At 50.5% G+C, this 14,026-nt stretch overlaps 1 protein-coding gene across 2 annotated transcripts; it reads right to left on the bottom strand.

Moving 5' to 3' along the window:
- Positions 1-1,273: 1,273 nt before the first annotated feature.
- stil (STIL centriolar assembly protein) lies at positions 1,274-13,890 on the bottom strand. 2 transcript variants are annotated; one of them, XM_015971238.2, is made up of 16 exons: positions 13,511-13,890; positions 10,490-10,597; positions 10,299-10,414; positions 10,032-10,213; positions 9,642-9,886; positions 9,484-9,567; positions 7,131-7,217; positions 6,909-7,056; positions 6,737-6,837; positions 6,558-6,660; positions 5,295-6,416; positions 4,611-4,695; positions 4,335-4,536; positions 4,168-4,258; positions 2,099-2,337; positions 1,274-2,011 (listed from the first exon to the last, which is right to left on the bottom strand). In XM_015971238.2, the coding sequence occupies exons 1-16, from the start codon at positions 13,588-13,590 to the stop codon at positions 1,462-1,464; spliced, it is 3,543 nt and encodes a 1,180-aa protein (XP_015826724.1). In that variant the 5' UTR covers positions 13,591-13,890; the 3' UTR covers positions 1,274-1,461. The 2 variants fall into 2 exon arrangements, with proteins under 2 accessions (XP_015826724.1, XP_015826723.1); XM_015971237.2 differs by having other exon boundaries at positions 6,737-6,840.
- Positions 13,891-14,026: the final 136 nt, after the last annotated feature.

Below are 14,026 nucleotides of genomic sequence, written 5' to 3' on the forward strand. Positions count from 1 at the left end.
TTTTTTTTTCATTTTCCATTTTGGTCCATGTTTTCCTCCCTTTAAACATTTTCCATTGTCTCTTCTTTCTGCTTCCTTTGATGTTTACATAGAAAAACGACGTCACTTTCGGAAGTGAAGATGAAAGCTTTCATGAAGCGATCCGCTTCTTTCTCTTAATGGAGCCACTAGGATAACTCCATTTCATGCTTCGTGTTTGGACCATCACTTCGAGTTTGTTACGAACGCTCCCGCCTCTCTTCTTCTTATTTGTGGTCTTATGGCACTTGGCAAACAACAACTTGGTGCATTACTGCCACCAACTGGATTGCAGTGGAATGACTACCAATTACTTCCTGTTTGTGCATCGGCGTATTTAAGGAATGGTCCATAGTGGCATTAACAGAGGGGTGCCGGCGGTCAGGGCTAGGGGGCCCCCCAACACAAGGGGGCCCCAGGCGACCTCCAACCTATGCCCAATGGTAAAACTGCCACTGTCTCCAGCAGTCTCCGGGCAAACAGGCGGGTACACCCTGGACAGGTTACCAGTCCATCACAGGTCAACAGAGACACACAGGACACACGTACGTAGAGACAAGTTAGAGACCAGTCAACCTGGCAGTCATGTTTCTGGACTGTGGGAGGAAGCTGGAGAACCCACACATGCACAGGGAGAACATGCAAATTCTATACAGAGCTCAGGCCGGGATTCAAACCCGGGACCTTGTAGCTGATAGGCTAACACTGCACTACTGTGCTGGGGAAACAAATTAGCTTAACATTTTTCATGCCTCTTAACGTTCTAACATAGTACAGCTATAAATATTTAGTGGAGATTAAAACAAAGACAATATTAAAAGTGCTTCTCTCGCATTGGTCTAAAAACCTCCACCAACAACACTTCAGACCAAAACCAACCACTGGACCATCCGGTTGTCGATCTCGCCGAACCGCCGCACTTGCCTGGGTCCTCCACTTATCACACACTCCAGTACTCAGCAACAAAACCGCTGGTGAGGTTTTCCCTCAGTACCAGAGGAGCAACAGCCGGCTGCTACCACTTCATCTTCAGGACAAACTACCAAAGACCCAGAAAGAAAATCACCATCTGACGTCACGGACACCAAAAGATGTTAGGACCTAGAAAACGGCGTCTGGTGTTCTGCACCATCTCGTTTCTTCTGGCACCGCGGGTCTCCGGGTCCAGTGAAGATAACAGAGCGTGTGCTCTGAATCTAGCTTGTTTTTAGTGTGTGAACTTTGACCCCTGAGGAATATTAACAGAACTCAGATCCACTTTGTGCTTTAAAGCTGATTTTATTAGTAAAATTATAAATAAAAAATTTGTGCAAAAAATCATTCACATAAAATTCAGGCAAAAATAAAAACACACTAAAGTGAGAGAGAACCAGTGCAAGTCCCTCAGAACCCGGGTGGGACTACTGGAGACCCGGACCGGTCCGGGGTTCTGGTTCTTGTGGGTCAGAAGAGTTTCGGAAGCTGTCGGAGGCGGCTCAGGTCCAGGATGTTTCCCAGCGATCCCTCCAGCTCTCGGCCGCCCGCCCGGACCAAAGAGTTCCTCCGTCCGGACCGGTTCTCCTTATCGCCAGAGTCCGGTTTAGTGCCGCCAGTTAAAAGCTGCATTTTGGGCCGGAGGTCCCGGATCAGCTGACTCTGTGGGAGGAGCCTAACATTCAGAGCGTCGCTCAGCGGCTGACGAGCCTCCTGACCTCTGACCTCCTCCTCTTGCTCCTCCTCCTCCTCGATCAGACCGTACCTCCTCATGTACTTCCTGGTGGCCAGAGACATGTTGCTAGGAGACAGGAGGGAGTCTGTGGAGGAGGTGACGTGCTGAGGGGCGTGGCCTCCCAGAGACAGCTTGTTGAGCTGAGAGTCGGTCAGGTATCTCAGAGCGATGGCGTTGGCTTCCAGGCTCAGGTCCACGCTGCCCCCGGGGAGCAGAGCGCCGCTCGTCAGGTCCGACACGACCAGCCGGGACACCACTGCCGCTGGGTTGATGCTCGCCAGGGTGCTGAAAGGAAACAAACACGGGGTCAGAACCACCGCTAACCAACACAAACCAGAACCGAACATTACTAGTGATTAACGGGTTCCGAACCTGGCGTTCTCCACGGCTCTGGTCCGGTTTGACTCCATCAGGTCCTTCTGGTCCACGTCCACTCCGAGCTGCTGCAGCTGCCGGAGGGTGGCTCTGACCACCGGGTCTGCGTTTGCACTCTTCTTCTGCTGCAGCGGTTTGCTCTGGGAGGACTGGGAGGCAGACACACTGCTCCTTCTGGACTCGTCCTCAGCTTCCTGGTTGTGGTGCGCCTCCTGAAGACGACTGTTGAGGCGAATCTGAAGACAAAGCAGAGTTTGTTACCGGGGAACAAAAACCGGACCAGGGGCCGCATTTATCAAGCTCGCTAACGCACAAAAGCGGGTCTGAAACCTGCGTCTGCAACTTCCACGCAAACTTTGGGATTTATGAAAGAAAACGTGGCGACCCCAAGCCGGATTTTTAAATTGAAGATGAGGGACAATGCGGAATGTTGGAAGTGCTGTAACACAGAAGGTACTTTTACTCGCCTATTCTGGGAATGTCCCATGACTCAGAACTACTGGTTAAAAATCCACAATCGTATTGTAAACATTACCGGAAGTAAAGTGGAATTCTGTCCGAGATTATGTTTTGAATGATCCAAGCATGACGGCAAAAGATGTAGCGGCGGACTTCATTCAGACCAGTGTGATGATTGGAAAGCAAATCATGAGTGATTGGAGGAACCCAGGTGAACCGTGTATCCGGGAATGGAGTATGGAACTGGCAAAAGTGACACCATACGAAAGATTTTTTTTCAGTATAAACGACAAATATATGTTGAAATGGGGAAAATATATTCAATATATCGCATCCAGATGAGAAAGAGGCTCGCCATTATGTAAAGGGTTAATTTACATCTATTTAATGAAGCATAAGACATGAGATTACATAATGAATATGGAATCAATCTTGTGGATCTTTGGGTAATTTTAACCAGCAGATTGGAACTTTTTATTGCAGGGATTATGTAACACTTCGTATTCACTGAGAGACAACAGAAGAGAGAGTCACCTTTAAAACGTTTAAGAAGATTTATTTCTAAACAATTTTAAACAAGACTAACTCTAAACTCTAAGTGATGAATGGATCTTGGTGTGAATGAGACGTGAGATGGATGGTGTATGTGTGAGTGATGTTGTCATCAGAACTCTCGTATCCGGAGAAGCAAGTCTGAGTGATGAAGTGATGTTTTGCTCTTAAGCTATGATCGGAGTTTCATAAACACATGAGACGCCGTCTTGTCGCTCCACACATACCCTTCAGGATGAGTCCTCCGTACAGATCCAGAATGCCAGGTCCTCGGACCCCCCTTTCGGTACCGGAGCCGATGAAACAGCGTCAGCAGTACGACAGACTAGTCTTTGGATTGTCTCCAGGTAAAAAGCGACAGTTGGTGGACAGCGTCAGATGGACCCAGAGGGTCAGTGAGTGCAGCTTTTATTCTGAAAGGAACCGTTGCTTGGTTGGTAAAATGCAACAGATTTTATCCAGCTTGTTGGTTCTTTGCTTAAAAAGGAGGTCCGGGTGGCCGGTCCGATACTTCTCTTAGAATGTGGTGAACTGATCTAAGATGGCGTGGGACTGGTTTTATTCATCTGGACGTACCGCTTCGTTTTCAGTCTCCAGAGAGACGGTAAATCCTCTTAGGTGTGTTCTTGCTGTGTCGTATCTCGAACTCCGTGCTGTAGTTCTTTTTTAAAACACAGAGAAGTTTTGTTGACCTGTTTTCCCGCTACGTTTCGTTTGCGGCCGCATGGAATTACGATAAATCCTCGTTGGACAAACGAAGACGGCATTCCTCGTTACAGCGCTGGTTTGGGAAACCAACAGCATTTTTTCTCTTCCTCAGACTAAAATCACTGGAGCACTGTGGCGTGGCTCGCCAAAATAAGAGCACGAAGACGCCCCTGAATAGTGCTGGGTACCAGAACTCGGTACCGTACTTATTCTGAGAACATTCGTGGTTACGAGAGCTGAGCTGTGTGTCCTTCAGACAGGAAAACAAACGACAGCATGTGTGCATGACCAACAGGTTGTGTGTGGAGCCGAGGACAGACGAGGTGGCTTCTGGGTGTTTTTGTTACCATGAGGTTCTGGTAGAAGCTCTGCTGCTCCTCTGGAGGTCCGTACATGCTGACACTCTCTCCCAGAACCGGGCTCTGCGGCCTGCTGATGCTGAAACGCAAAACCAAGCAGGCGTTTCTGATAAACCAAGTCTCCTCAATAACAAAACCAGGTGTGTTCGTCTCACCTGTGGTGATCCGATGCCGAGCAGGACACCTCCGTACTTCGGACCTCCTCCTCCTCAGGTCCTCCTGCAGGACCCCTCACAGACAGGTCATGTGAGGAGGATGACAGGCTGGAGGAGGATGAAGGAGGAAGTTTAGATGAAGGTCCAGGACCAGGAAGCTCATCCCGATGCTCAGGATTCCCTCCCCAGAACAAACTGGCACCTGGAAACAGCAGCGTGATGAAAACACGTGTTGAGGTCTGGCTCCGCCTGAGCAGCAGGGAAGAGATGTCTCACCCGTTTCCACGGCGATGCTGGCGGTGCTCGTGGATGTCTGCGTGTCCGCCGGGACTTTCCCCTGAGCCTCCAGCAGCATCTGGATCTACAGGAAACAGCAAACATTGAAGCCAGACTCGTCTTCCTGCAGCGACGGCTGACCTCTAATCCGTGCTCCGGCTTCACGTTGGTCCGACGGAAACGTTTTATTTACAAATCTTTCTCATCCTGCTGCTGCGTTTCCACCTACAGGTAAGTAAACGTCTTACTCCGCTCAGACTTCCTGTTTGAAAAATGCGCCGGAGAGGCGTCGCCTGGCCAACGAGGGCAAAACGTACGCCTCCAGCCGCGGTCCGATCCGCTCCGTTAAAGGCATTCGACTCTTCCCGAGACCATAAAGCGGTTCCGCCTACAACCACTAACACGAGGCTTCGCGTAGCCAAAAGGCTTCCCGGCAGCAGCAGAGTTTTCCTCGGAACGGCATCGTACAGCTGATCTACTTTTCCAACTAGAACCCTGAATGATCCCGACTTCCCGCAGATCTCCGATCCGGACTGAAACTCATTTATTTTATTTTACACCGATTCAGTTTTCCAGGGAAATCAGCCCACAGCTTCCCGCCGGGGTCGGGCTTACAGCTCCTCTCAGGAGGTCTGCAGGCTGGAACGGAGGTGTAGGTCCTCTGACCCAAACGGAAGCGGTTACCTGAGCCTGCAGGAGGCGCAGCTGGCGGTCCTGATGGAGGAGGAGCTGGTAGGTGTCTGATGGTGCGACGCCTCCCATTTTATCACAGCAGCGATTCACCGGGAGAGGATGGAGGAGCCAGGGGGAGGTCACAGAGTCCGCCGCTGCTAGACGGGAGGGGTGAGAGGAGGAGGAGTCACAGCACCAAGACAAAGGAAGAGGAGGAGCATGGCTGCAGGGACAGGAAGGAGCAGGTGGGTGGATGAGGGTGAAGGGAGGAGGAGGAGTGTGGTGGTGTGGGGGGAGAGCGGTGGAAGGTGAACTTGGGAGATCTGATGGAGGAGAATGACTAAACGATGAAGGAACAAGGCAGGTGGAGGCAGGAGGGAGAGGAGGAGTAGAGGGAGCGTTACTGGAAGGAGGAGGGGTGTACGAATGTGAAGGGAGAAGAGGAGCAAGGAGGGGGCTTGAAGGACGCGTAGTATGATGATAGGAGCGGGGAGGAGGAGCAGAATAATGACATGATGAAGGAGGTGTCTGCTTATGTGAGGGGGGAGGAGCAGAGGGATGGCTCAATGGAGGAGCCGTCTGCTGATGACAGGAGACTGGAGAAGCAGGAGGTGTGGAGGGATGGCTGGTGGAAGGAGGAAGAGCGATCGGATGAAGAGGAGCCGGGAGAGGGAAAGAGGGAGTGCTGTGCTGATGGGAGGAAGGAGGAACAGAGTGATGACTGGAAAAAGGCGGAGCCTGCTGCTGGGAGGAGGCGGAGGAGACTGGAGGAGTAGAGAGATGGTTGGCGGATGGAGGAAGAGCGTTCTGATGAGGAGGAGCAGGGCTGGAAGGAGGCGGAGCCTGGTGATGGGAGGCAGGGGGAGCAGCAGGGGGGAGCGCGGGCGAGGGAAAAATGGGGGTGCAGTTGTAGGTGTGGGCGGGGCAGCAGGTGCACGGCTCCTGCAGGTTGGAGTTAGGGGTGCTGTGGAGGTGAGGAGGAGCCGGTTTCGGAGCTGATGAGGAGCGGAATGACTTCCTGTTGGCTGGAGAGAGTCTGGGGGCGGAGCCAGATGGCTGAGCCTGGTCGTGATTGGAGGAGAAGCTGTCAACCAGCAGAGAAAGTTCAGGAACAGACGGCTGAACTCTGCGAGCCTGAAACAAAAACACCAGGGTTACCTGTGGGGGCGGAGCCTACGCTTCAGGTGTTTTCAGCCAAACTCAACTAGAAACCTGTTTAGAGACGAGCAGACGAGAGGAACCAGAACCTGGCCAGACTAACGGGTCGAGCCTCACCTGTGGGGCTGGGGGGTGTGGCCTCGGAGATGGGCGGGGAGAGAAGTCCTCATCCTCAACTCCAGAGTCGTGGTCAGAGAGCCGCACCGCGGGGGGAGGCGAGCTGGGACCAGAACCAAACAGAAACATTATCATCACACCCAGAACCTGCAGCTGGTTCTGGTTCTGTGAGCTCAGACCTGCTGAAGGACTTCTGTGATGCTCGGAAGACTTCCGCCTGTCTGCTCAGATCCTCCAGACCAAGCTCGCACTGCAGAACCCGACCCGGAACCGGTGCTGCCTGCTGATGATACGGGTCCACATTCAGGAGGAGAACCTCAACCCGCTCCGAAAACAGAACCCAGCGGTTACCTGGTAGAGTGAGGCCGACTGGGAGGCGGTGAGCAGCTGGAAGTCCAGCTGCGGTTCTGGTCCGGCTCCTCGACACTGGAAGAACTGTGGAGTCCTGTGGGTGGACCCAAACACGACGAGGAGGAAACATCCGCTCTCCGACAGAACCCTGAAACACGGACAGAACCATGAACCCAGCAGGATTCTTACAGCGCCGCACCTGCACGAACATCTGAAGCTCACCTGTCCTGGAGGGCAGAGCTAAACATGAACCGGACGCACCGGGCCCACACCTGAGGGTTGTAGACGTGCGTGACTCCGCTCAGCCAGCTGCCGCGGGAAAAACATCCAATCAAACGTTTCATTCTGATCCTTTAGGCCACAGGAAGGAACGTTTAAGGAATAAACGCGTTCATTCCTCCGTAGCAGTTAGGAAGATTCCCGTCCCACCTGCAGAGCGCTTCCTGAGCAGCCTCAGTTCAGAGAAACAGCTTACATCCAACAGGACCAACGAACTAACGGTCAGGCAGCGTTCCACGTTCCCGTTTTGTCCCCGATCAGAACTTTTGAACCTCCAGAAAGGCGACGTGACAACCCGGATAATTTTGAGTTTGCTGTGTGTGTGTGTGTGTGTGTGTGTGTGTGTGTGAGGGGGTGTGTGTGTCGTGCTTTATACATTCAGAGCACTTCCCAGGGAGTTAAGAATTCCGGGAGTGAGACAAACAGGACGTTCGAAGACATTTGTTTATTTGTCACCGCCCGTCTGAGCCGAGTCATAAACCGGCGTGAAGCTAAAGGCTCCGGGTGTTTTAAGGCGGCAGTCCTCCATCTGCCTTTCACACGGCTGTCAGCTTCACATCACATGGAATTCTGGGACGATCCATTGCTGCTTACGCAGCGTTGGTACGGTCGGGGAGGATAGCGTCAGTTCGATCTCAAACGGGCGGCGTCGTGTTCACATGCAGCTCTGAAGGACTTCTCAGGAATGTGAAAATCCCCGAGCACGTGGGCGGCCTCTAAGATGCGCGGGAACGCCAGCGGTGTCTTCCTTAACAAGATAAACAGAGACGGGCGAGTTGTGTTGCTTTTGGAGACTCTGAACCACGTTATTTCACTAATTTGCGGTGTGTCCTCGTAAAACTCTGTCGTCTCACTGAGCAGCTGTCTGCCTTTCCCTGGGATGGGAGCGCCGACGCGCTGAGGGCACGGTCACACACACACACACACACACACACACACAGCTCTTTTCCCGTTCCCACTGAGCGGCAGCGCCGTGCTACAGACACAGAAGTTACTCAGCAGCATGAACATGAATCACGCACACAGGAACTGCCCACTGGCTGACTCCACTTGCCTATCGGAGGCGGCTGGCATAATTTCAACCGGCCAATCAGTTCGTAGTGTCACCTCGGTCCCAGTCGGACCGCTGGGGAGGAGGTCTGGAAAAAAGAGTCGCCTCGGAACCAGAAATGCTAATCTGACCCACGTGTCAAACCAAGTTCCCGTCCCGTACCGACGCCGACATGTAAGCGGTTAATGAGGAATTCCGGGGTTTGTTACAGGCGCTGGCGGAGGTTCTCATTCATCCAGGTCACAGTATTCCAAAAGGGTTCAAAGGAAGGCAACTGGACTTCTTTGGTTTTTTGAAGACGCATCGCTTCCCATCCGAGGAGCGATGCGTCTTCGGAAACCACAGAAATCCGGTTGCCTTCATTTGAACCCTTTTGGAACTTTTACAAGCGTTAAAGTCTGCAGCAGCTGCGTGTGGCCGTGGGTCTTTTAGCTTAGCTTTAAACTGATCATTATCACCTTCTAAATTAATTAATTAATTAGGTTATTTATTTACTTATTTACTTTAAACAGTTTTTCTTACCATACATTTATGATCAACATGATTTTAATATCTATATAACTTTTTATATTACAACTCTCATTTGAGCTCTTTTGATTTTACATTTGAACCTTAATTTAACCGTTTCCAGTGTTTCCTCTGCGGGGGCCCTCTGCCTCGGGGGCCCTCTGCCTCGGGGGCCCTCTGCCTCGGGGGCCCTCTGCCTCGGGGGCGGTGGCCGGCTGTGGTGGCGGATGTGTGTGTGTGTGTGTGCCGGAGGATGAGTGTTGTGAAGGGGTTTTTATTCTCAGGCTGTTTCTCTGGGGATGGGAGGGACTGTGGGTACGCGGGGCCTTTTTAACTTGTTAAACACTTTGAGTTGCATGTATTGTGTGATTAAGTGCTATATAAGTAAACTTTGATTGATGGGTCGGATCAAGCAGGAAGGTCTGAATATTCCCACCTAAACAGTACTTATCTGATGGAAAAGTTAATAAAATCACAATCGGAGATGTTGGTTTACCGACTAGCCGTTAGCTCATCAGTCCCGACGGATGGAGAAACCATGCATCTGAACCAAGGCTGTTCGGGAAGCTCTCCACGGATAAGATGGGAATGACTTCTACCCTTCACACGTGAAGGATCCAACCTTGTTAACCCGATCTGGGGTTTGAATGTTTGTTCTTCACGAGCGAGGTCTCCTCCTGACCGACAGGAGCAGCGACTGCGTTAAGAGTTTAGCTCTGAACAAACAGAAAAGCTTACAGTCCAACCAGTGGCAGGCTGCAGGCTTTAGGGTCCGACTCCAGCAGGAGGACCAGCTTCCTGGTGTGATCCATGGTCAGAAACCTGTCAGAGCCACAGACACATCAGCACCACGTGACCGGCATCCAGCTGGTCGTCTCGCAGTGAAGGCGTCTTACCCTCTCTGGTGGCTGCCGGTCTGCGGCGAGTGGCCGATGCTCGTCAGACTCCTCAACAAGGCGGTGGGAATGATGGGAATGGCTCGGACCGGCTGAACGTCCACGCTGACGGCGGGACAGACGGCCACCCAGCTCAGGGTGAGCGCCGCTGCATCAGACGTCTGGGAGCAAGCCACCCGAGCTCTGATCCTCAGCAGCTGAGACAGATCCAGGCTCAGCCTGCTGCTCACCGCCTGCTGCAGCGCCTCAAGAGCCAAAGACACACAAACACCGCTCAAACCTCCAGAAGGTCTGGAAAACCGGTCCAGGACCACCAGAAAATGTTCAAGGAAGTCTGTCAAATGAACCGGATCATGAACCGGATCTGGGTTCTGGACTGGAACCAGCTACCTTAAAGCTCTGACGAAGCTCAGCCTCTGATTGGACGTCACACGCCGCCTCCGACTGAACAGAGAATAAACACGGAACCGGGACATCTCTGGGCAGGAGGGCGGACGGAACCCGACCCGCGGCGCCGCCCTGATCCCGACCTGGATCGAACCGGTCCAGATTCACAGTGATCCCCTCCTCATCTGGACCGGAGAACAAACAACTGGGTTAAGTAAAGAACGCACAGGATCCATGTGGATTTGGGGGGGGGGGGGGGGGGGGTCTGACCTGGGTCCACAGACACTGATCCCAGGAAGAAGCACTGGAGGCGGGGCCTATTGCTGTGACGGGCGTGACGCAGAGCCAATCGAAGAGCCTTTTCCAGAAGCACCACACGTGGCTTCCTGCAGACAGACAGGATGTCAAAGCTGTCCCCTCTGAGCCACCGTAGTTCCAACAGGACACACACACACGTTTACCTGTGACAGCAGAGCTGGAGGCGGAGCTTGTCTCCGGCTGGGCTGCCATCCCACAGAGCAGATCTGGATTTAGGAAAACTCAGCTGGGTGAAGGAGTTCACGGAGTTCCTGCAAAACGGATAAACCATCATCAGCTGGAAACACGGAGCAGAAACCAGACGTCTCTGTTTTAATGAACCAGGTAAGAAACACCTGCTCCTTTCTGATTATAGCTCCTTTTGTTTTTCAGACCAACACTCCAGATCCGGAACGCAGCATCCAGGTGTTCCACTTCCTTTTCTTGACTCAGATTTCCAGGATTTCCAATGTTGCTACGGCAATTTTGTATCCTAGAAGTTCAGTCAGAGCGTAGCCAAAACAAAACGATTCAGCTCTGCATGTTGGTCTAGCCACTCTTGACCTCTGCAGCCCAGACCAGTATTGTGTCTGGCCAATCACAGCACTCAACTGGTTTGGTGGGCGGAATTTTACTGCAACTGGGAAAACTAAGATGGCGACGGCTCTTTTCAAGCGACTATGTCATCAACTTGGGACCATTCAGACGTGGCCTTTACCAAACCCGTTTACCTCTACAGCACATTTAAACCCTTCTGAGTCGAGCAGATCGAGGCACTCGAGTTCTTTATTCAGAAAATAAATTTATTTACGTCTTCTTCCACAGGACTGCCACGCTGACCGACATCCGTAGCGGTGACCATGTCTCGTTGTTTGTTGTCCAATAGCACGCTGGAGACGGTTTGAAACACAACAGTATGATCCCACCCTTTTTACAAGAAACAGCAAACTGGTGTAATATTACCGCAACGGTGTGTCTTATAAACGCGCCATGCCGGCATGGCACAGCGCAAATTATGCAGCATTCATTCTGCCTTGCTTGGTAATACTGCAGACCCGACCCAAGGACAACTATCCTGATACGGAGGGTTTATGTAGTTGTCTGAAAGTATCACGTTTCTGGCGCTATAATTAGTACACGTAACACCCTCGAAATGACCGACAACTGTACTCCAGTAAGAGCCGCACTACTTCAACACCTTTTACCCAAGTAGAAGTAGCTGTCCAAGAAGTTACCCAAGTAAGGGTAAAAAGGTATTTGATTAGAAGGCTACTCGAGTACCGAGTACCATCTGGTCTCATACTTTTAAAATGATAACGTCAAACGGACAAAAAAAGATGTGATGGGCAAATGTTATTTTAAAGACTAAAAGGGAAAACGTAAACAAATAAACATCATTACAAAATAACAAATGTTACGCAAAATTTAGACAAACTGGAGACAATTTTGTCCTGATACACGGTTTCTTTTGTTGTCTGGAAATGTAACACGCAATAATACCGAAAACCGCGACAAATTTGGTCACAGTAATGCGAGGTTACATTTTCAAACAACACACACACACACACACACACACACACACACACACACACACACACACACACACACACACACACACCATTGTGATTTCTAGTAAATATTCTATTAGGTGAGAGATAAACTTTATTGTATTTATCCTAGTGAATCTATAATTAAACGGGTAAACTAGTAGTAGCACATTCAGTGTCAAAGAAGAGAGTAAGAATGTTTAAGTGGTTAGCAGCAGTGTGCTAGACGATGGCCCCCTCCATGAGGCCACCACAGCTCAGCAGAACATCGTTGTAGCTTCTTCTGGGGAGAAAAACACTTAGAGAGAAAATAAAGTTAACAGCTGAAATAGCAGGAAATAATACAGTTAAAGAGCAGATTGTAGAAGAAAGCAGTAGAGTGTGAAAAGTGGTCAGTGTGTCCTCCAGCAGTCTAAGCCTATAGCAGCATAACTACAGAGATAACTCTGGATAATCTATCCTATTTAGATGGAGGCATGTTGGAGTCAGGATGACTGAAACCAGGATCAAAACTGCTGAAACTTTCATGTCTATCGAGAAGCAGGGGACACCCTGGACAGGTCTGCAGTCCATCACCTTTGAACATGACTAGGAGGCAGCAATATCTGGCTGGTGATCTAACTGATGTTCATTAAATGTTTGTGTTTTCGATTCTTACTCAGAAGATCAGACTGAGATCCTCATCTGTGCCCCAGACAAGCTGGTCCCCAAAGTCAGAGACTCTCTTGGTCAGCTTGCTTCCCACACCAAACCTTCCATCAGGAATCTTGGCGTGACCTTTGACCCAGCTCTCACCCTGGATTCTCATGTCAGTTCTCTTGTTGGCTCTTCCTTCTTCCATCTCAGGAACGTTGCTAAGCTGAGTCCCATTCTGTCCCGCTCTGAACTTGAGACAGTTCTCCACACCTTCATCTCCTCACGCTTAGACTACTGTAACTCTCTTTTCACGTGTCTGAGCAGAACCTCCCTGAACCGTCTACAGGTGGTTCAGAACGCCTGTGCTCGGCTTCTGACCAAGTCCTCCAAACACACCCACATCACCCCGCTTCTCCTCCAGCTTCACTGGCTGCCAGTCAACTTCAGGGTTCATTTCAAGATCCTGGTTCTGGTCTATAGGGCCTTACATGGACAAGCACCATCTTACATTGGTGATCTTCTCAGTCCCTACACCCCCAGCAGGTCCCTGAGGTCCAGTGATCAAAGCCTACTGGTTGTGCAGCACCAGGCTAAAGGTCAAAGGTCATCTGCTGCTGTGGCCCCCAGACTCTGGACCTCTCTCCCCCTGAGCCTGAGATCAGTGGACTCAGTGGTCTCCTTTAAGAATCCATCCGTCCATTACAGTCCTGTTAGGTTGTAATTTAATAGCTGATAGTTTTAAAGAGGTCACTTAACAAAACGTCACTGTGGATCTATAAACATTAGATTGATGCGAAAACAACAACCTTGATCCATTGCCACTCATCTAAATGTACCAAAAACGAGTGATAATCTACATTTTGAGTCAAAACTATTTAAATGTATAAGTAAACAAAACTAATTTAATTGGTGTTTGGGTTTGTGTGACAGCTTATTTTAATCATGACATATGCACCACAATGCACACTGACAGTCAGTTACCACAGCGAACATTAAACTCACCTTCCTCGCATGTTTCCCGGAGAAAACACTTCCTCTAAAACTTCCCTGGGCAGAGCCTGGAGGTTCACCGGGTAACTCATCCCTACCGAGGCCGGCGGAGCGGAGCTTTAAGCGGTAAATAAACGGCGTTACCGCAGTCGGCTAACGTTAGCCTTTGGTTCGGACCGCATCGGCTCAAGGTTTGACTCACAAACGGCTCAAACCTCGATTCTGTACAACAGCTACCAAAAGCTTACCGAATTCACGTCTTGAATGAGTACACATTCATTTAATATACAATAATTAACTAACTTCATTACAAAAAACGGCAAAAAGGTAAGCGCAGTTTAATAATGGCGCTGTTTTCATCCTTTACTGGCGGGGGAACTCAGCGGACCAATGGCAACATCTGTTGTTGACAAGTAGACCAATGGCGTGGCCTTTAGCTTAACTCGTTAGTATGTGTCAACTGCAAATGACACTGCCATCTGGTGGCAAGTTTGGAAACTACCTAAAATTATTAAACGAGTCATTTGC

The sequence above is a fragment of the Nothobranchius furzeri genome, chromosome 8 (assembly GCF_043380555.1).
Source record: "Nothobranchius furzeri strain GRZ-AD chromosome 8, NfurGRZ-RIMD1, whole genome shotgun sequence".
Taxonomy (NCBI): Eukaryota; Metazoa; Chordata; class Actinopteri; order Cyprinodontiformes; family Nothobranchiidae; genus Nothobranchius; species Nothobranchius furzeri.

What these genes read in the sequence shown, in the direction of transcription:
- stil (XM_015971237.2), bottom strand. Translation starts at nt 13,590, where the DNA reads ATGAGTTACCCGGTGAACCTCCAGGCTCTGCCCAGGGAAGTTTTAGAG. An exon ending in CCGGGAAACATGCGAGGAAG is followed by an intron (nt 10,598 to 13,510) that starts GTGAGTTTAATG and finishes TCCGTTTTGCAG; the next exon opens with GAACTCCGTGAACTCCTTCA. An exon ending in AGCCTGCCACTGGTTGGACT is followed by an intron (nt 7,218 to 9,483) that starts GTAAGCTTTTCT and finishes TTCCCGCGGCAG; the next exon opens with CTGGCTGAGCGGAGTCACGC.